The sequence below is a fragment of the Heteronotia binoei genome, chromosome 1 (genome assembly GCF_032191835.1).
Source record: "Heteronotia binoei isolate CCM8104 ecotype False Entrance Well chromosome 1, APGP_CSIRO_Hbin_v1, whole genome shotgun sequence".
Classification (NCBI taxonomy): domain Eukaryota; kingdom Metazoa; phylum Chordata; class Lepidosauria; order Squamata; family Gekkonidae; genus Heteronotia; species Heteronotia binoei.
This window is the reverse complement of record NC_083223.1, coordinates 83326222-83347540: the sequence shown is the minus strand read 5'-3', so window position 1 is coordinate 83347540 and position 21319 is coordinate 83326222. Positions and strand designations below refer to the sequence as shown.

General features: G+C 40.7%; 1 protein-coding gene across 1 annotated transcript; it reads left to right on the top strand.

The window, feature by feature from the left end:
* Positions 1-2230: 2230 nt before the first annotated feature.
* Positions 2231-20080, top strand: RRAGD (Ras related GTP binding D). The gene is made up of 7 exons (XM_060237069.1): positions 2231-2612; positions 10146-10441; positions 12412-12611; positions 13316-13430; positions 14445-14587; positions 16323-16471; positions 19458-20080. The coding sequence occupies exons 1-7, from the start codon at positions 2432-2434 to the stop codon at positions 19607-19609; spliced, it is 1236 nt and encodes a 411-aa protein (XP_060093052.1). The 5' UTR covers positions 2231-2431; the 3' UTR covers positions 19610-20080.
* Positions 20081-21319: the final 1239 nt, after the last annotated feature.

Here is a 21319-nt window from a genome sequence, read left to right as displayed (position 1 = left end):
CCACAATGTGTAGCAAAAGCAGAAAACTGGACATTTATCTATATACCACTTCTTCAAAATGGGGAACCCAAATGGTATCTCCACATGCTTAAACTACTTCCATACCACCCAAAAAGTTGAAATTGACATGCACATGCTGATCAGTAGAAGAGTTTGCAAAGAAAGATTAATCCTTTTCCTGAAAAACTAAATTGCACCTGAGGTGGAATGCTGGGTGTGATAGCCCTGTTGCCTTCTCACATATTTCAGTCAGAGCAATTTCAGGGAGGAGGAGCTAGGATCATGTATGTACTAAAGCAAAATGCAAGCATTATCTACATGTGTTTGTGTGTGTGCATGCATGCATCTGTTTATAGACTCTAAGAACAGTTGCACATAGGGTTGCTAATCCCCAGTTGGGGGCAGGGGATCCCCCGGTTTGGAGGCCCTCACACTTCAGGGTCATCAGAAAGCAGGCGGGGGGATGTGTGCTGAGTACTCCATTATTCCCTATGGAGACCAATTCCCATAGGGTATAATGGAGAATTGATCAGCAGGTATCTGGGGCTCGGGGAGGGGGGCTGTTTTTAGAGGTTGAGCCACCAAATCTGCAGCATAGCATCCAATGCCTCTCCTCAAAACACCCTCTAAGGTTCAAAAGGACTGGATCAGGAGGTCAAATTCTGTGGGCCTCAAAAGAAGATGCCCCTATCCTTCATTATTTCCAGTTGAGAGAAGGTATTTAAAACTATTACATCATGCTTTAAAACCTGTTAACTAGCTTATCGAATCTAGACCAATGGCCTACTGCTATTGTTGATTGCCTCTGTGCTTTATTTGAATTATACATAATTATATTTCACCCTGAACTTCCTTGACCATGTTGCTGTTTTGTTCATACTCATATACAGTATGGTGACTGCCAGTGTAGGAGAGTGGCTAGAGTGTTTGACTAGAATCCTGAAGACACAGCCCCCACCCCCCGCCCTGCCTTGGAAGCTTGGGCCAGTCACACATTCTCAGTTTTGCCTACCTTACAGAGTTGCTGTGATGGTAAAACAGGGGAGAGGAGACTGAAGTAACCTGCTCTGCCCCCCCCCCTGGCCCAAAGAAAGGCAGGATATACATGAAATAAATATAGAAATATCTTCCTAGTGGGGACCTGCTGCATTGTGTCTGAGGAAATAGGCCCTAAGCTATGAAAATGTATTTTGGAATAAATTCTAATGTAAAATATAAGCATGCCTATTCAGCCTTCTGTGTCCAGGTGAATTTTATCCCATTGAATAAAGATTCAAGTGGGTAGCTGTGTTGGTCTGAAGCCGCAGAACAAAGTTTGAATCTAGTGGCACCTTTAGGAGCACCAAAATTTTATTCAAGGTATAAGCTTATGTGTGCATGCACACTGTATCTATCTGAAGAAGTATGCACGCACACAAAAGCTTATACTTTTGTCTAAATTAATATAAATATGATTGCAATATAAATTGTGCTGGAGTTCTCCTCCTCTAGCTTCCATGGGTGGGGCCACAGGAAAGCAAAAAAATAGCAAGCCCCCCCCCCCCCCCCAAATGCCTGGATCCATCCTAACTGGGCTCCCCCCAGAATACCGGTATGGAAGTTTGTATTCATTGGTATTCAGGCTGCTTTGAGAATCAGTTTTGGCAGAAAAGCTGTATAAAATCTGAAATTTATCCAAAATATTCCACTCCCTGATATGCTTGCGAGTTGACCATAGTTAGGGTTTAGTACTTAGTATCTGTTAAAATACTTAAATGATACAAGAAGAGAGAGGCCTCCTAAACTTTTAATAGTGGCTTTGAAGGGAGAAATTAGGTTGGCGTGCAGCTTGTCATATCACGGTTCTACAGTGGGACATCTGCCAAAATTTTCATTTTTGCACAACTACTTAAATTAAATGAGCCCTCCCCCCATACTATATTAATTCCCATTGCCTTTGTTCATGTAACAGAGACTCCCCCCCCCATTACTAGGCAGCATGCGTATGGGGGAGAAGGTACCTTTGGGGGAGATTTAAAATCATCCTTTTTATTCTGCAAATCTAGCGGTGACCCCCTCCCTCGTGTGGCACGCGGTTTGTGCAAAAACAAAACAAAACCCCCGAGCGTACGCGAGCAAGTCCGCTCCCTTCAGTGCCAGGATTCTCGCTTCTCTATGCATACTATTATGTTACTCACTATGTGAGTGTGTTTCTCTGTGTGTGTGTCAGGTGACTTGGGTCACGCAGTTTTTCTCCTCTGGGAGGGACGCTGGGGCCTTGGCTGACTTTCCTTTAAGAACTGCGGGGAGTAGGGGGAGGCGAAGGAGGAGGAAGAAGAAAAGGAAGCCGTTTGCGTGGAAGTCCCAAGGGGGGGGGGGGCGCATATTCGTGGAAGAAATTCAGGGGCAGTAGGAGACTTTCCTAGGATTGCCTGCTCTTCAGAGGAGCAGGATGAGCCAGGTGCCGGGAAAGCTGAAGGAGCAGGAAGAGGACGGCGGCGGAGAAGAGGAAGATGAAGAAGAGGAGGACGAGGAGGAAGAAGAAGAGGATGAAATAGTTGGACTAGGAGACTATGGAGACCGAGCTGAATCCTTCTCAGACGGTGACCCAGAGAGTGGCGGGGATGAGGCATGTAAGTGGCCGCCGCCGCCGCCGCTGCTGCACAGGAGAAGCGAGGAGGAAGAGGGAAGCCTCGTGACTGCCCTGCCAGTTCCATTGTTTTGGGGCGGGGTGAGGTGGAGTGGGCGAAGAGCGAAGCCAAATTGAGCCCCCAGCAGTTACGAATGCTTGACTAAGCGGCGGCGCGGGGAGGGGGGGGATCTATCTGCGGTCTGGGCCCTGGGGAGTACCGTACTTGAGTGGTCAGGAATTGGGAGAGCGAAGTGAAGGAACCGGGGAGGGGTGCGTTGCTGAGAACACTGTTGTCAGATTAGCCATGCATAAAATCATCAGAGCTTTAGAATTCTTTTTCTCAGACAGCCTTGAAATGGGGTATGTGTGAGCACAGATAACCCTTCCGTCGTTCATCCCCCCTCTTTCTCAGGCAGCAGTGATTTTGGGGCACATAAACTGCCCCTCACAGGATGCTGCTATATGGAAGAGCGACTATTACAGGACCAGAAGGCTTCTTTATCAAGGGTAGCCACCAGCTCTGGCTTGGGAAATTCCTGGAGAGTCGGAGATAGAGCCAGGGGAAGGCAGAATCCGGGGAGGGGAGGGAACTCAGCGGGGATATAAATTCATAGAGTTTACCCTTAAAAGCTGCCATTTCCTCCAGGGGAACTGAGCTCTGTTGCTTGGAAATCAGTAGTAATTCCACCAAGAGATCTCCAACCACCACTTGGAGGTTGGCAACACTACTTTTATTGCAGTTTGAGCTGAGGCAACAGCTGCAGGGATGGAGAGGACACTAGCACATTTTCCTATTCATCCTTTTGCTTCATAGTTGTTGGGCACACTAGGAATTGCTACTGCGATGCTCAAGTTAGTTCTGGAATCCCTGAATCTTTCCAGATGCAAATAGCCTTGTACATCAATTCTAACTGTGTTTAAGAGAAATTTCACCTATTGAGCAGCACTAGTGGGGAAAGAAGAATATAGGAAAATGTTGGTTTGGGGGTGGGTGGTGTATTGAGTGTGTGTTCTGACAAAGAAATTAGGAGGTGAGACTATGGATGCATATGGGGGTCTGTGGGCTGGTGGAGGTGGAGAATCTAGAAGGGGCAAGAGAGAGAGGTAGCTGATGAGAATCAGTAAAGAGTTTAGTGAGTGGATAAGATTAGGGATGGGAGATGGGTCATGAGCAGTCTTTAGTGATGTTAGGATGAGTAAGAAGAGAAGTGAATGTTGGGAAATGGTTGCAGATGTTCTGAAAAGCATTAGGCCAAAGCCCTATATATGGGTTAGCAGGGGTGGAATTCTAGCAGGAGCTCCTTTGCCTATTAGGCCACACATCCTCCAAGAAATTACAAGGCTCTTTTTTGTAAGCTCTTGGAGGATTGGCTACATCAGGGGTGTGTGGCCTAATAGGCAAAGGAGCTCCTGCTAGAATTCCACCCCTGTGGGTTAGTCTCTTTCTCTCCCCTCCCCCCCAAAAAACCTTCAAGTCACAGCTACGTTATGGTGACCCTGTGGAGGTTTCAAGGCAAGAAGGTGTTCAGGGTGGTTTGCCATTGTCTGCCTCTGTGTACTAACTCTGGTATTCTTGGTAGTATCCCAGCCAAACACTAATCAGGGCCAACCCTGCTTAGCAGTCAACTGACTAGATTGGGTAGCCTGGACTATTTAAGTCAGGGTTAGTCATAGGGGCAGAAATACTGAAGGCTTACAAGTCTCACAAGAGGTCCAACTAACCAAACTGTGTTGCATTTTCTGCCAGGGACCTATTGGACTGGAATTTGTTGGGTGTTTTATGGTATTATTAAAACACCTCGTGCTTTTACAGTATGGTATTACCTCAGTAAATTTTTTAATATCCTTGAAAGGGCTAATTTAAGTGTAGTGTTTGCACTTAGCCATCACATAGCTTCTTGTTTAAGTTAGATTGTTATGTGTTGTGCTAAGTTAGCATGCCAGAAGCTAGTAGCCTGGGTGGGTGTTGCTCTGGGGCCTTAGCTTTGCACAGATAGCAGCCCAGTTTAAGCACAGATCTGCGTGACTCCTGTAGATCTTTTGCCTCATTGCTGTCACAGAGAAATTGGTCCAAGGTTAGACCAATATGGCAGAGGGCGAGAGCCATACGTGTAAGAAAAAGGCCTTGCTTTGAGCTACCTAGAGGAAATTTGAAGTGTAATCTTTTTTGAACCCCTAGCCCAGAGATGTCATACTTATTTGTTATGAGGGCCAGATCTGACATAAATGTCACTTTGTCAGGTCATGCCATGTGTGCCATAAAATATAATGCCAGGTACTGGAGATATTTTATCACTGGCTGTGGTCCATACCCCTTCTCAGCAGAGGTTGGGGCCAAACCAACCCTCCTCACCACTTATGGTTCCCAATCTGGATTGGGCAATTCTTGGAGATCTGGGGGAAGACCCTGGGGAGGGCCTGCATTTGGGGAAGGGAGGAACCTCAGCAGGGGTTATAATACCACAATATAGGTCCTTCCAGTCCATGTTTGGACTGATTTCTCCCCAGTCGCTTGTGGGACAGATAAGAGCCTCGGACGGGCCGGTTCTGGCTCTTGGGCCACATGTCCACCCTAGCAGCTTTAATAAAGACTGCCTGGCAGTATATGTGCAAGGTTTGCTTTGAATTAGGCTGAAGAGTCTGTTTTCAATGCCAGGACCCAGTCCCAAACTATCAGAAGTAATAGAGCACGTGCAGCCTTTTCCTTGCTATTGAACATTCACAATCAGCTCCTACACTTCTGAGTTCTTGGGGGAAACAGGCTTTCTAGTCAGAATCTTCTGCTTTCTTAAAAATGGAATCCAGTTAGCATTTGTGCCTTGAATATACAAGGTGAAGCAGTAGCTGCCTCTGAGTAATGCAATATTTAGCTTTGTAGGCAGTCTAGTATTGTGCATCTGACTGATTGAAGATCCTGGAGGAGAAAGTTAGACATTTAATACTTCCAAATCAGGAAGAAAATGGGGGTGGAGGGAGAAAATGTTAATATGACAGTGGGGTATGATCAATAGGAAAACACCATGCCAGCATAAGAAACATATATAGAAATAATAATCTGTGGCTACTCAGTTTATTAGTACTTAAGACTGTATTTGGTATATGAAGCGGGAAAGGGAAAGGATCAGCAAGACAAATGCCAATGAAAAGTGATCTAGACTGGGGAGAAAAATAGTTTAGATTCATATAAAAGTGATTGAGCACCACTTGAGAGGAAGAAGAGAAGGACAGTATTAATGTCTTTGAAATAATATCTGGAGAGAAATCAAGAAATGCTTCCTATGATTGTTGTGAACAGGTATTCACTATGTAGAATAAAGTGGATGCCTTTTGTGACCCTGGAGTTCTAAGGAAGCAAAGAAGGCAGATTTTAGGCCCATAAAAGGCAACAGCTGTAGAGGGTTCTGTATTTGGAGTTCCTTCGCAGCTGTGAATGTCAGTCCCCATATTACCAGGCTCTGCTCCAGTATCTGTCTTTATAGTTTTCATTGAGTGCCTGTGCACCAATATGATGGTATAGAGAAAGTATATTATACATGATTATTAAAAAGAGTACCTCATATAGCACCTGTTACTTTCTGTACAGAATGAATTACTTTTCTTTGGATAACACCCTGTTGCTTTTTACAGAGCAGAAATAAATAAAAATCCCAACCTTGAAAATTGAATTGAAAATGTCTTGAGTGTGACCTTATTTAATGTGTTGTTCATCAGTGTGATTAATTTAATGCTATTGCTGGTATTTAATACACAAAGGTAATCTCGATCAAGTTTGCACAGTTGACGTGTTGCATTTGCAAGCAAAAATACCATTTCAGATGCCCCCTCAATTTTTTCATTAGCACTTACTCTTTTAAAACAGCCTTTTTAATTTCTCAAGGAGGGGGGAGTATTTTCTTATCTGCATAGAACCAGAAACAGATTCCCTTTTCCATGAGATGTTTTATACCATGATTCAGTTGGCATGTTTACAGTCCCATATTTCTAGTTCCTTTTCCAAACTGATTCAATGGTATGAAAATAGTTCATAGTCCAGTTCTTTCTGAATTGTATTCCTACTGAGTGCAGGGGGTGGTATAGCAATACAACAGAAGAGTAGGCACTAGAGGTGTACAGAGTGTTTTACAAAAGTAGATGCCAGCACTCTTTTAAGTAGGATGTTCTTCCTGTATCGAGTGCATGGGCCAAAGCCTCTAAAATTCCATGTGCCACAACCACCACATCTGATTATAAATAAGAAAATGAGGATGTCTGAAAACTTAACCTCTCTGGCTATTAAATGCTTTTTGGTGCTTGGGTAAAAGAGTAAAGGAAAAACCCACTAACTTTCCCCAGTATTAATATTCAAACTCAAGCATAGCCAGAGTCTGCCACAGGAGGCAGCTGGGGGAAATTTGGGTTTATATTCAAGGATATTGCCTTTTTAAAAGAGAGAAACTTGAATAATGGTTTTAAAAAGGATACAAACAGAGAGCAGAACCAATGGTATGCTTCTTGGAATCAAATGTACTTCCAATCAGGGCTCAACATGTTCTTGAAAGTATGCTTCATCCTTAGGTTGTAGCCATATTGATTCCATCCCCAAAGATCTTCAAGTGTTACTAACATCCCACTTACAGTTTGTTTTAGCATTTAACATGGAATGATCCCCTCCAATATTCCTCTTGAAAGTAAATCCCTAAAATGGTTGATTTTTGGGCAGCATGACTTGAGCTTTCCCTATTTTTGTTCCCTGATTATAGGCGCAAGAGGTGTGTACGGTACTTCTTTTCTGTTAAAGTGGTACAGATCTGTGTTCATTCTTCACTTTCCTTTTGTATGTAGAGGAAAGGTGCAAATGCAAGCTTCCCTTTCTGCAAAACTGGGAAGATGCTTCAGCTTATGCTTATAGTGAACAATTCAGTACAACAGATATATGTGAACGTTTGCAGGAGTCTTTCTTCCAATACTAGACATGTGCACAAATATTTGTACTTTTCATCTCACTGCTTTAAAAAGATGAACTTGATTTCATATTCAATTATTGAGATATAGGCTGCGATCACACACTAAATAATGCACTTTCAATCCACTTTCAATGCACTTTCTAACCAGTTCACACAGCAAAACCCAGTTGGAAAGTGCATTGAAAGTGCATTGTTTAGTGTGTGCAATCGCAGGCATAGTCTTATTTTTAATGATTAACGTATGATGTACGCAGGGGTGGCCAACAGTAGCTCTCCAGATGTTTTTGCCTACAACTCCCATCAGCCCCAGCCATTGGTTATGCTGGCTGGGGCTGATGGGAATTGTAGGCAAAAACATCTGGAGAGCTACCGTTGGCCACCCCTGGGGTATAGAATCAAGTTACAAACTCATCCCAGGAAGAGTTATACCCTCCTAAATCCATTGGCTTGAAAGTAAATGTAGGCTTGACCCTGTGAAAGAAGTGAACTGTGAACAAACTTCTTTGTCACAGTTCAAACTTAACCTTGAACTTATTTGGAAAAGTTTGTGAAGTGGCATGTATCATCATTTTCCTGAGTATTCTTCAGGGCTATTCAGAAATTTTAGAAAGCAAAACCCAAACCCATATAATCCAGTGATTCTTGGTTCATAATTCATAGTTTGCAATTTATGTAATGAAGCGAGCTCTCTATATAAAAAGTATGATGGAATAAATTTAATTAGGCTTTAAGGTACCACTGAGTTACTGTCTTATTTTGGGTTAATACTATATAATTGGGGCCCTAAACTCATGAACAAAGTGATGCTCAGCTGTTATTGTGTCATGTAATGTTAAGGTACTGACTGTGCATGAAAGATACTATGAATGTTTGGGAATTTCATGTAACTAGTTAAATTGTTCTATAATAATGCAAATATTTAAAGAAAATAAACTGTGTTTATTTCTGCTTTCCAAATTTGCTGCTGAGGGAAGTTTAAATTAAAAAAAAAAACCTGGGTAGAACTGTTTCTCATGTTATAAAAGGATACTAAAAATAATACCCGGGTTTAGACTATACCACTTGAAACTCACATTGAAACTCCTTCAACTTTTGTTTGAAGTGGTACAGTCTAGACATAGGCTTGTCACCTGATCTGTTTGTGAGGACTAGGCATAACTGAGCAGTAAGTTTAACGTAATGTACTGGCAGTCTCTTCCAAAGTCATGTGTATAGGATCAGGGTATTACCCCCTTGCTGTAAGCCTCTTGTGAGTGACCAGTCAGCAGCAAGCAAGCAGCTGCCCAGAGTTGTATAAAGGTTTCAATTCCCTTAATTCTTGTAGTAAAATCCGTGTGCCTGGAAAGTATACATATTCCAGTTGCTGTTCTAAAAAGATGGGGTGGAGGCTGAAATCACAGGTGTTAAAATTGTATCTTCAGCTCCAAGAGAATGCATTGGATCCAAAGGACCACAAGTGGGAAAGCAGAATTGGCAAAAATAGTCTCCTCTTGAACTGTGCAGAAAATGGGGTTTGGATCCTGCACAATATACTTTTAGATGTATTTCTTTATAACTCAAGAACAATAACATTATTTTTAGTAAGGGTTTCCTTTTGCATTTTAAATAGTACCCTTTTCTGTTTTCTACTTGTAATGTCTGATATAATACAGGATAGAGCTGACAACTGACTTAAATAAAATTTAATTAGCAATTTGCCTATGTACCTCACTTGTTAATTAGCCATCACATTTAGGTGATGTATTATCAAAATCTTTAGCATAGGTACCCTTTTGAGGTGTTGAAAGATATGAGACATTATAATGTATTAAACAAAGTATACCAATTTTTAGGATTGGCAGCCTTCAGATTTATTTATTTATTTTATTTTATCAGATTTATATCCCGCCCTCCCCTAATGGGCTCAGGGCTCAGATGGGGCTTGGAGATCTCCCGCTTTTACAACTGATCTCCAGCTGGCAGAGATCAGCTCCCCTGGATAAAATGGCTGCTTTGAAGGGTGGACTATGGTATTCTGTCATTCTGAAGCCCTTCCGCTTCCCAAAGCCTGCCTTCTCCTGGATCCACTCCCAAAGTCTTGTTTTCTAACACAGACCTGGCAACCCTACCATTCATTGTTGAAAGGGAAGACCAGTTTCATTTCCTGTTGTAGTAACAAACCAGAACCAAAATAGCCTCAAAATATACTCCTTACTTAATCAACTAATGCTTTAGTAGATCAATGTAGTGATTAAAACCTACAGTCCTATAAAATAATAGCATTCTAAAGTTAATAAACATTATGAAACTGTGTAATCATAATGTGTAAACAGTCATCTAAATTAGTTATTCTTTGACTTTTTTTTAATCAGCACATGGTGCTTTAAAAATAATGAGGTCAGGTAATAATTAGATGATCAATTAACATTAATATCTTAAGTACAGTAAAAGGAGGAATTCACAAACTGGAAAAGACAGCCTCACATGGGAATAGGTTCAAATGAAATTTAAAAATATTGCTTCTAAATAAGTGCATAAGAATTGAGATGCATGATGAATACACATATTTTTATTAGCTAAGTATGCATTCACCAGGTAATTGTTCCGTTCAGTTCTAGATTTCAACGATCCCTTCAGTACTGAAGTCAAACCAAGAATCCTGCTTATGGGACTGAGGAGAAGTGGAAAATCTTCCATTCAGAAAGTTGTGTTTCATAAGATGTCACCAAATGAAACTCTTTTCTTGGAGAGTACTAACAAGATCTGCAGAGAGGATGTTTCCAATAGCTCCTTTGTAAACTTTCAAATATGGGACTTTCCTGGGCAAATTGACTTTTTTGATCCAACCTTTGACTATGAGATGATATTCCGAGGCACTGGAGCACTGATATTTGTTATTGATTCTCAGGTAAGGGAAAATATTACAATGGCTGGGGTGTTTTTTGTTTGTTTGTTTTTGCCCTTCTTCCTTCCCCAGTAACTTTCTGTGAAAGCACACAATCTGCACAGTAAATTAAAAGAGAATTTTATTCAATTTATGTTGTTTGCCATCTTTTTCCATAGTATGCTTTCATCTGTGTTTTTTTAATGTGAGTATGAATCTGTACAAGCTTTTCTTGTTTCGTTGTAGACCAGGGGTATCAAAACTTATTTGTTAGGAGGCCAGATCTGACACAAATGGGGCTTTGTGGGACCGAGCAATGAGTGTCAAAAAATACAATGCCAGGTAGTGGAGTTATAAACTTTTTCAAAAGACCCCTGTGGGCCTGATCAAAGCCCTGAGTGGGACGGTTTTACACCCCTGATGTAGACAGAGTCATGATATTCTTTTGGGAACTATATGTATAGTTGAATGTTTTTACAATAAATAATTGTAGGAATAAAACAATAAGAATAGAAAGTTTATATTGTTGAAAAATTCTTTTTTAATAGTTTCAAGATTGATAATTTTAGTAAATTGAATATTATATTCATCACATAAGAACAGGAAAGAAATTGTCATCTTTGGGAGTGGCAGTAACCCTTGGCCAGCAATCCCTAGCAGCATTGGGGATGGAGATTTGAGTCATCACTTCCTGTTCCAAAAAAGGAAGTGACATCCAAGTGTAGATTGATGTCATTCCCTCCTTCCAATTCCTGCCCTCCTGCCACTCCACTGAGCAGTGGCAGGAGAGAAGGAGAATTGTAAGGAAGTGGCCTGCCGGAACTGGATAAGTAGCAACTGTAATGACAGAACATCTGATTTGTATTCAGAAGGCCTGTGGCTCAATCCCACGCATCTCTAGTTTAAAAGGTCAGGTAGCAGGTGATGTGATAGACCTGTGCCTGAGGCCCTGGACATCCACTGCCTATAGTAGAAGGTAATACTGACCTTCAGGGCTTTTTTGGTAGAACAAGCTCAGCAGGAACTCATCTGCATATTAGGCCACACCCCCTGACATCACCATTGCTTCACATAGGGATTTTTGAAGAAAAAGCCCAGCAGTAACTCCTTTGCATATTAGACCACACCCCCTGACACCAAACCAGCCGGAACTGCATTCCTGCTCAAAAAAAGCCCTGCTGACCTTGATGAACCATGGTCTGATTCTATGAGAGATAGTTTTGTGTGCTTGTGTATGGTAGTTGAACCCCATAATTTAAGCAGAAAAGTGAGAAAATTTAAGGACACTATGGGGAAGCTGTTTTTTCACTCACTGTCAACTTTTTAAAATGTAGATGATGATACAGAATTGCCAACAGTGGTAAGCTTACTACAATGGTAGCAAACTTCTAACTGAGAAGCCTGATTTCAAGCTTAGCTGCATGATCAGCAGAATCATGGGATGGCTCTTGCTGGTATGTGCTATTTAACATGGCAAGTATAGATCAGTAGGAGAAATACAGCTAGAGTTCTTGTCCTTTTTCTGTGTGCAGAAAGTTGTGAGGAGGAACTCTTACCTGAAGTATTACAGTCTGACAAGTGCTGTGCAACATGGTTATGTTAACTATATAGTTCCATTCAGTGATTGGTGAGATGTTGAGAACAGCCATCCGAGAACACCAATCACAGCATTTCTTAATAGCATGCTCTGCTTAAAAATAATGAAAGATAGAAGAGATCTGTAGGATGAAATTTTATAATGCTGCAGTTTTAATCTGGTGCAGGGAGACTTTTGCAGGTACAAGAAGCTGTTCTCCAATGACAAATCTTTTTGTAGAGGAGGAAAGCTGTACCATTAGCAGAGTCGTTCTGTAGGAACTTACCTGTATGCTGAAGCATGGGCATTTGTAAAAGGTATTTTACAGTGATAACATAAAAGTGTGAAAAGTTGAAATATTTAAATTCCTTGTTAGTTTATAAAATCAAAGGTTTATTTGATGTATTTCTGTTTGTAGGATGACTATATGGAAGCATTGGCTAGACTGCATCTGACTGTGACAAGAGCATATAAAGTCAATCCAGACATAAACTTTGAAATATTTATTCATAAAGTAGATGGTTTGTCTGATGATCACAAGATTGAAACACAAAGAGACATTCACCAGAGGGCAAATGATGATCTTGCAGATGCTGGACTGGAAAAAATCCACTTGAGGTGAGCAGATGGTAGCAATTTGTACAGCCCGTGAAATAAAGTTACAAGCACCATATATATATTGTACATCATTAAAGCCAGTAATCATGCCAAGTTCTTGTAAGTTCTTAGCAAACAACAGTTGATAGCAATGATGCACATTGGAAAAATAATTATCAAGTTAACTAGAAAACCCTGTTTTGTTCAAGGTTGTTTTCCAACATGGCTTTTATTTTGGTATTTTCTGTGCCAGTATAAGGAATCTTAAAATATTTAGTTGTATGTACTAGTAATCATATTATTAGAGGCTTGAAAATGCTTTGTCTTAATCACATCAGTCCTCTTAATATGCATGGCTTAGGAAGAATCTTGAGTATAATTTTGTCATTTATTGCAGAGATATGCCAAGTGGCAAAATAAATACCTCTTCTGGGAGTGTTACAGTCCAGAATGAACACGAGTCCTGGTGTTGGTAGCCCTCAATATTAAAAATGCAGTTGATGGAAATAAAAAGAAAGGGTTAGCAACTGGGAAGGGATTTTTAAAAATCACTTAAAATCTTGTATTCAGTTTGTGTCTGGCTTCTTGGTATTGATAAGTAGGATTTAACAAAGAATTAATGAAGTATTACTTTCTGTCATTTTATCACTATACTAGGTTTTTAAAAAGGAGTTTCTGTACCTATGCATTAACAAATTAATTAATAATGCTATTTCCTTTCCCAGCTTTTATTTAACAAGTATATACGACCATTCTATATTTGAAGCATTTAGCAAAGTGGTACAGAAACTGATCCCTCAGCTTCCCACATTGGAGAATCTGCTTAACATCTTTATCTCGGTAAATACTTTTTTATATGCATGTAAAAGGTGAAAAAACAACTGTTTTTTTACCTTTAAAAAATATATTGCAATTGTTGGGGCTACTCCAGTGGCTTGAGAATAAATGCTAAGAAAATCAGTTCAGTCATGTGGATGTATGTCTTGGATTCATTGGAGGATTTCCACAGATGGAAGGATTTTCACTGATTTCCCAAACATGCCCTGCCCCACTGCATGGTGTTCCTGCAAATCTCCCATCCCCCAGGAGCAACTTTTTGTGGGGCATTTTGGTCTTCACCAGGAGGGGGAAATTTCTGGTTGATCCAAGCCACAACATCCACATACTTACAGTGCCACCCTAAGCAAAAGTGGAGTTAGTGATTTAACTCATTTGAAAAAGAATGCCCGTTATATAGATGGTTTTGGCACATAGGCTATGAAGCTGGTTGTTGAAATTTCACCTATGTAGATTGCAGACAGTCTAGTAAAAGTCAGTCATGACTTAGTTGCAGTGATATCAATGGGAGTTAAGTGTACAATGGGACTAAGGATCAAGCTAGCGGTGACAGAGGCATCTCTATTGATTTGGGTCCTCCTGTTCACATGTGAAGTGAAAATAGGAGATAACTTTGGTTTTAAATAGACAATGGAGTGTGCATATTAACAGAGCTAGATACTCTTCCTCCCAATCCTTACTTTGCTGTACCACCTTGAAGAATTTTTCTCTCCACTTGGTTCACTTCTGTTATGAAACTGAGCTGGTTCAAATCGTTAAACCTGGTGCATGCTGAAATGAGTGAGGTCTAGATGAATTAGTATGAAGTAGTACACCCTGATCTATCTTGTGACCTCTGGTTTGTATGTTATAATTATTGCTTGAAAGTAACTGTATATTGAAGGAATCACTTCTACTTAGTATCTTTCACCAGTGTCTGCCCACTGTCAACATGCCTGGAAGAAAAGAAAGTAGTCTTTATTGTCTAAATGTTAGGTTCCTGCTAACAAGGTTTATGTTCATCCTATTTGTTTTCAGAATTCTGGGATCGAGAAAGCCTTTCTCTTTGATGTAGTCAGTAAAATTTATATTGCAACAGACAGCACCCCAGTGGACATGCAAACTTATGAGCTCAGCTGTGATATGATAGATGTTGTTATTGACATTTCCTGCATCTATGGGTAAGTAAAGTGTTCCTGTGCCATGTACTGTATCCACTTGTCAGTCTCTCATCAAACTCATATTCATCAAAACACTTGAGTGCTTCGAACTGGGCTGATTGAGTAGAATACTGAGGTAGAGAAAGACTCACTACAAAAATCCAAACTGAAAGATCACATCTTTCTTTTGTGTACCTCAGTATATATGCCTTGATGTGGTTTTGCAGGTATAGCATAGGCAAACAATAGTATGGGCACTGACTATTCCATAGGCTGTCATGCTTCTTTCCAGGAAACCCACAGATTCTGGTTGCCTGTGCCACTTGTTGACTTAGTGGGATATTCTAAATAAGGTTTCCTTGCACCTTTGGAATCTCTGTTGTAGCTCTACCATCTTCCTAGTAACCAGTGAACATAAGAGTCTTGCTGAATCAGACCAGTAATCCATCTAGTCCAGTATCTTGTCTCACACAGTGTCCAATAAGTTTCTCTGCAGGGTCAACAACAAGGCATGAGACCTTCCCCATGATGTTGCCTCCTGGCACCGGAATTCAGAGGTTGACTGCCTCTGGTGGAGGTTTCCTTCAGTCATCATGGCTCGTAGCCACTTACAGACCTATCCTCCATGAATCTACAGACAGACATAACCTTTATCGGCATAACAGAAAAGAAAAACAAGGTCCAAAGGAACTTCAAAATTGGACATACAAACCACAGTAATTTGCAAGCCCAACCAGCATGGGAATACAAGGTTATATGCAAAACTTAACTAAGAAAAGTGGGGCAAGGTATTTCCCTACCTGACTCCATTTTTAATTTCTTTCTCATGCACTGCTAGGGCCAGAAATTCTGCAACCTGCTCAGTAATTGAGGGACATTTGTCAGCCAACAAAAACTCTATCCTTTTGCTTGTCACCAAATTGAGGGTTAAGAAGAGAGGTTTGATCAGGCGCCGTTGGTGCTGGGAAAGTAATGGGCAGTCTAGTAATGTCCCGTATAGAGTCAGGTTCTCTACCACATTTGCACTGTCTCTGTTTGTAAGGGATACCCTTATATCTACCAGAGACCACAGACAATGGAAATATGTTGAGTCTGGCCAACATAAAAGCTCGGCATTGATATGGGCTTATTAGATTTGAGAAGTACTGAGCCATATGTTGGGAAGGTCCAAGAAGTGGGGTGAGCATGTACCCCTTGAATCTTTCTAATCCCCATGTAAAACTATCTATTTTTGTGGTCATCGCTACTTCTGGCAGCAATTTCCCCATTTTAATCACTCCCCATATAAAGAAGCAGTGACATCTTTGACATCTTGCAACACAGTTGTTGCTTGCAGTTGAAGTGGCTGAGATTTGGGAAGAGAAACTGCAGTCATCTTATTTTACCTATGAGTACTGTATTGAACTACATGTAAAAGTGGTCTGAATGAGTGAGCTTGTCTGCCACTGACATAACATGTTATGGATGGAAATTGACTTATCATTGTCTTCTGTTCATCGGAGTTGCCCTGGCTAGAAATAGTAACAGAATGGTACACTTCCAGAACATAATGTAAACAGCTTATCTCTGTTCATGGTGCTATAACAATTTTTTCTACAATACATTGCAAAGCTAGTTTTGATACAAGCACCCGATTCTTAATTGTATATAGTCTTCAGAATGGAAATAAGATCTTTTACTCTGGAAGAGGTAAATGATGTGACTTTTCCCCAATCTTCACTCCCCACTATTCCTGCCCCAAACTATTCCTGTTTAGGCTTAAAGAAGATGGTGGAGGAACCCCATATGACAAAGAATCAACAGCAATAATAAAACTAAACAATACTACTGTCCTGTATTTAAAGGAAGTGACAAAGTTCCTCGCTCTTGTTTGTTTTGTCAGAGAAGAGAGCTTTGAGAGAAAAGGTATTTAACTTTTTAATTACTTTAGTTAGATACAACATTGTAATATCCAAAATGCTTCTTAGTTTTTATCCCATTCATAATTATTTGTGTCACATAGTGATACGTTGGCTTGTTGGATTCACTTGCTGGCTTGGACTCATCTGCCTGTATCTCTCTGAGAAGTGCAGTTTTCTCTAGCTATCCAGTTACAGCAGTTGTCGCCAATGGGAAAAAGCTGTTCCGTAAAGACAGACAGAGTTGCTAGCCTTTTTTGATGACTCCTAGTGAGGGGTGCCTCTCTCCCAATCTTGGCTAACCAGATAGGTTGAATGGCTGTGCTTGTTATTAAGGACACCACTGATTTCACCACTGAGAGCAGGGATTCTGTTTCTTCAGCAGCAGTGGCTCAATACAATGATTTCATTTCTTCAACAGCCTTTTTGATTTATTGCCTCTTGTTTCTTCAGGGGGGGGCCTGCACCTTTGCTTCTGACCATGTTGGGATGGACTCTGCTGCCCACAAAGCTGACACCCCCCCAGGTTTTCCTTTAAAGGAGAAGTGGGAAAAGCCACAGGGATTCTGTGCTCAGGCCGAGCAGTTCCTCAGTCATTCCAGTCTTGTCTGGACAAGCAGAGCATTGGAGGCAATAGCTGTAGGGTAGGCCCTTGACCTAGGATTGTGAACTTCAGATTGGAAAATGCCTGGAGATTTGGAGGTGGAGCCAGAGGAGGAAAGGGACCTCAGTGGACTATAATGCTGTAGAGGCCACCCTCCAAAGCACACCCCTCTTCTCCAAGGGACCTAACCTCTGTAGCCTGAGAACCATTTGTAATTCCAAGATCCCTCCAAGCCTCACCCAGATGGAGGCAATCCTACCTTTACCTTCCAACCCCATGGCAGCCTTGAGTATGTTGCACTTGGCTGGTAAGAATGGACCACAGGGTACATCAAAGGACACGGGCATGCTCTCTTGCCAGAAGAGAACCTGCTACCCTTCACCTATCCTGTTGGGATATCTGCTCTTTAAAAAAGGCTACCTCAGTGATATCCAAACAATGGGAACATTTAATAGAAGAATAGAAAGCATTAAGCAGTTCCACAAAATCAAGGAAAACATTGCTACCCCTAAAGATGACAAAAATATTGTTGATATACCTAAAGTACAACCTTAAGTGAGTCAGGAAGGAAGAAGAGAACTGAAAGGTTGATGTTTCCTCAAAATTACAGCTAGATTAACAACCATGGGTGCAACTGCACTATCCATGACTACCCCTTGGATTTTATAGGACCAAAACATCTCCAAAGTGAAAATAATAATTTTCCAACACAGCATCAGTTGTGTTATAATTCTCTTTTTTCTTGAGGAAGAATTCAGCTACAGAAAAAGCCTGGTGTGGTTGGTTCATGTATAATTCTTTTACATCAAGTGTGGCCAAAAGGTTATCATTGCCAAAGGGCTTACCTTCTGCTTTTGAAATAAAATCAGTGGTGTCCTTAATAAAAAAACCCTCATAGTAGGGGCAAAAGATCTAAGGTGATATTCCAAAGATTTGGCCAAAGGCTCAAGTATAGAATTGGATCCAGAAACAGTTGGTCGTCTGGAGGAGGAGGCTTATCAAGCTTATGAATCCTGGGCAGCATACATATCATGAGAATCCTAGAAAATTCCTTGATCGAGAAGAAAGAAACAGATTCCTCAATATAACTTAACACAAGACCTTTGTAAACAACCATTTTAATAATTGAAAGAATGTGATTTGTAAGGTCCTGTTCTATGGGTCTATAAAAGGATGTATCGCTAAGTTCTCTCTCCACCCTGCTGTATAGGTAGTTTGAGGGTATCCATGTTGGTCTGCAGTAGAACAGCTAGATTCAAGTCTAGTAACATCTAAAAGACCAAAAAGATTTTGGGGGGGGGATGGATTTTAGAGCATTATCAGATACCATCTAGCTCACCTCCTATATGTACTCTGTAGGGTCTTGAATGACCATTGCTTCCCCTTTGTCACTTGGCTTTATTACAGTAGACTTGGTTGTACTAAAGTCATCCAAAATCATTTGTTCTTTAGACACTGTGCTACTGAGATGCATTCCTTTTCCAGTCTGCCAGAGTCCTTAAGTACCAGATGCTCGAAGGTGAGACTGTTCAAGGGAGTAGTTGTGTTGGTCTGCAGTAGGAAAGCAAGATTTGAGTCCAGTAGTATCTTAGATGCTTTCGAGCTGTGGTGCTGGAGAAGAATCTTGAGAGTCCCTTGGACTGCAAGAAGTGATCAAATCAGTCAATCCTAAGGGAAATCAACCCTGACTGTTCCCTGGAAGGTCAGATGCTGAAGCTGAAGCTCAAATACTTTGGTCACCAAATGAGAAGGGAGCACTCACTGGAGAAGACCCTGATGCTGGGAAAGACAGAAGGCAAAAGAAGAAGGGGACAGCAAAAGATGAGATGGCTGGACAGTGTTATCGATGTAACTAACACGAATTTAAGCAGACTTCAGAGGATGGTAGAAGACAGGAGGGCCTGGCATGACTTTGTCCATGGGGTTGCAAAGAGTCGGACTCGACTGTGCGACTGAACGACAAAGTACCTTAAAGACCAACAAGATTTCCAGGGCATATGCTTTCAAAAGTCAAAACTCTCTTTTATAGCAACTGATAACTCTGAAAAGCTTATACCTTGGGAATCTTGTTGGTCTTCAAGGTACTACTGAGCTCAAAAGGTGAGACTATTAAAGTTACTGGATAAGCAACTAAAGGATCACACCCTATAGTTTGTTTTTGTACCTCTGTTTTTCTTTGTCTCCTTTGTTTATGTCCAATAAAGACTACTAAAAAGAGATCACTGTATGGTCTTCTATATTCTGTATACAATTAAGTTAATGTTGCTACAGAACTCAGGGATCAGTTAAGTGAATAGTGTAAGCTAATATACAATTTGGAAGAGAATAATTTGTTTATAAAATTTTTAAAAGTTCCCTTTCTTGTGGTTTTGTTTTGTTATTTCTTTAGGACTGATAGACTACAACTTCCATTGTTTCCGAAAGGCTATACATGAAGTATTTGAAGTAAGAATGAAAGTAGTGAAGGCACGGAAGAATCAGAACCAGATACAGAAAGCCAAGAGGGCCACTCCTAATGGCACACCTCGAGTGCCACTCTAGCTGATCTCCTTATGTCATTTGTAAGGGTTCTTGCTTCAGGTAATGATGCCATCAAGTTCCACAGCCAGAGGAAGATCAGGACTGATGTTCTCTGACCATGGATTTTTATACACTATCCCCCAAATTGTATCTTCTATCTAGTTGTTCCTATAAAGAAATATCTGACTGAGCTGTGTGCACTCCTTTTATGTTTCATGATGGAATTGGACTATTGATGAACTAAGGTGTGTTATTTTCAATGCCACTCTGTGTATTTGGTTGGATAGAATGTGTACAGTCATTTCTCTATATGTTGCATACAAACTATTTAACAATCGCAACATAATAAGATGACTTTTTACAAACTTGAAAGGGTTAATATTCATGCCATACATATATATATATATTTATATGTGTGTATATATATTTTCCAGTTTGTAAACTGAAGTTTTATTTTGGAGTACAATGGCAATAAAGAAATATTTCTTGGAAGTGCTTATTGGTACATGATGTCATAATGTCCTCTCAGTTCTGCACACATAGTCCTTGACATTTTAAATAGGACACTTGAAAAATGCAAACTGGCAATAATTCACAATATGTAAAGGGATAAGAGCACTAACAGGAAGGGCTGTCCATCCTTTTGCTATGTGTTTCTATTCTGTCCCCACATTCCTGCTGAGAAACCCCAAGGGTTCCTCATTCCAACTATCTGCACATAACCAGAAAATGAAGGATGCAGCAGCTAGTACCATGTAAGCATCCTAGAAATTATCAGCACTGGTCACTGAGATACTTCTCCCAGCTGGCTTCATAGACCCATTTGGAGAAGGATCCAGGAATCGCTGTTCCACAGATGCTGAGGGGATAAATAAGCTTGCAGGCCCTGGGTCCTTGGCAGGCGTGAGGGAGGAAGGATCACAAGCAATTTTAAAATACTGTAGACATCTCAAATGATTAATGCCAACATTTTTATTTACAATAATATCTTGTTCAGGTGGGTTTGATTCTGAAAAAGAAGCCCCCAGATCTGTAATCCCTTCTTTAGAATGAAGTATTGCCCAGTGGTTAATGTGAAAGCTATAGGTGGAACTAGTTAATTTACATTTAAGTATTTTAATTTGCAATGATGGTAACAGATAAAAGTGACCCAAGAGATATTATATGCTTGGACTTGTAAAAGGCTTTTGAGAAGAGTGAGTATGTCACCAAAGAATCTTGAGTAAGCTCAGCAGTCATGGGACAGGTCCTCTTATGGATTAAAAAGTGGTTAAATGATAGGAAGCAAAGAGTAGGAATAAATGGCTGGTTCTTGCAGTGGAGTCCCACAAGAATATCATGGCTGGTGCTATTTAATTCATACATGATCTGGAACTGGGGGAGAGCAGTGTAGTGGCCAAGTTTCCAGCTGACACAAAATTATTTGGGATGGTGAACTAAAGCCAACTGTGAAGAGCTCCTGGAGATTTTCCACAAATTGGGTGAATGGGCAACAATATGACAAATGAAGTTTGGTGTACCTACACTGTAAGGTTATACACACGGGAACAACAGATCCCAACTTCAGTATATGCTAATAGGGTCTGAACTTGTGAGATGGGTCTGTGTGTGCTTTTCCACTTGATTGATCTCGATTTCTGTACACATTTCTGTGCCTTAGTTTTCACTTCAGTTACAAACAAAACCGGACCCTTTCGTCACCACATTTAATCTGATCCTTTTCTGGAAGCT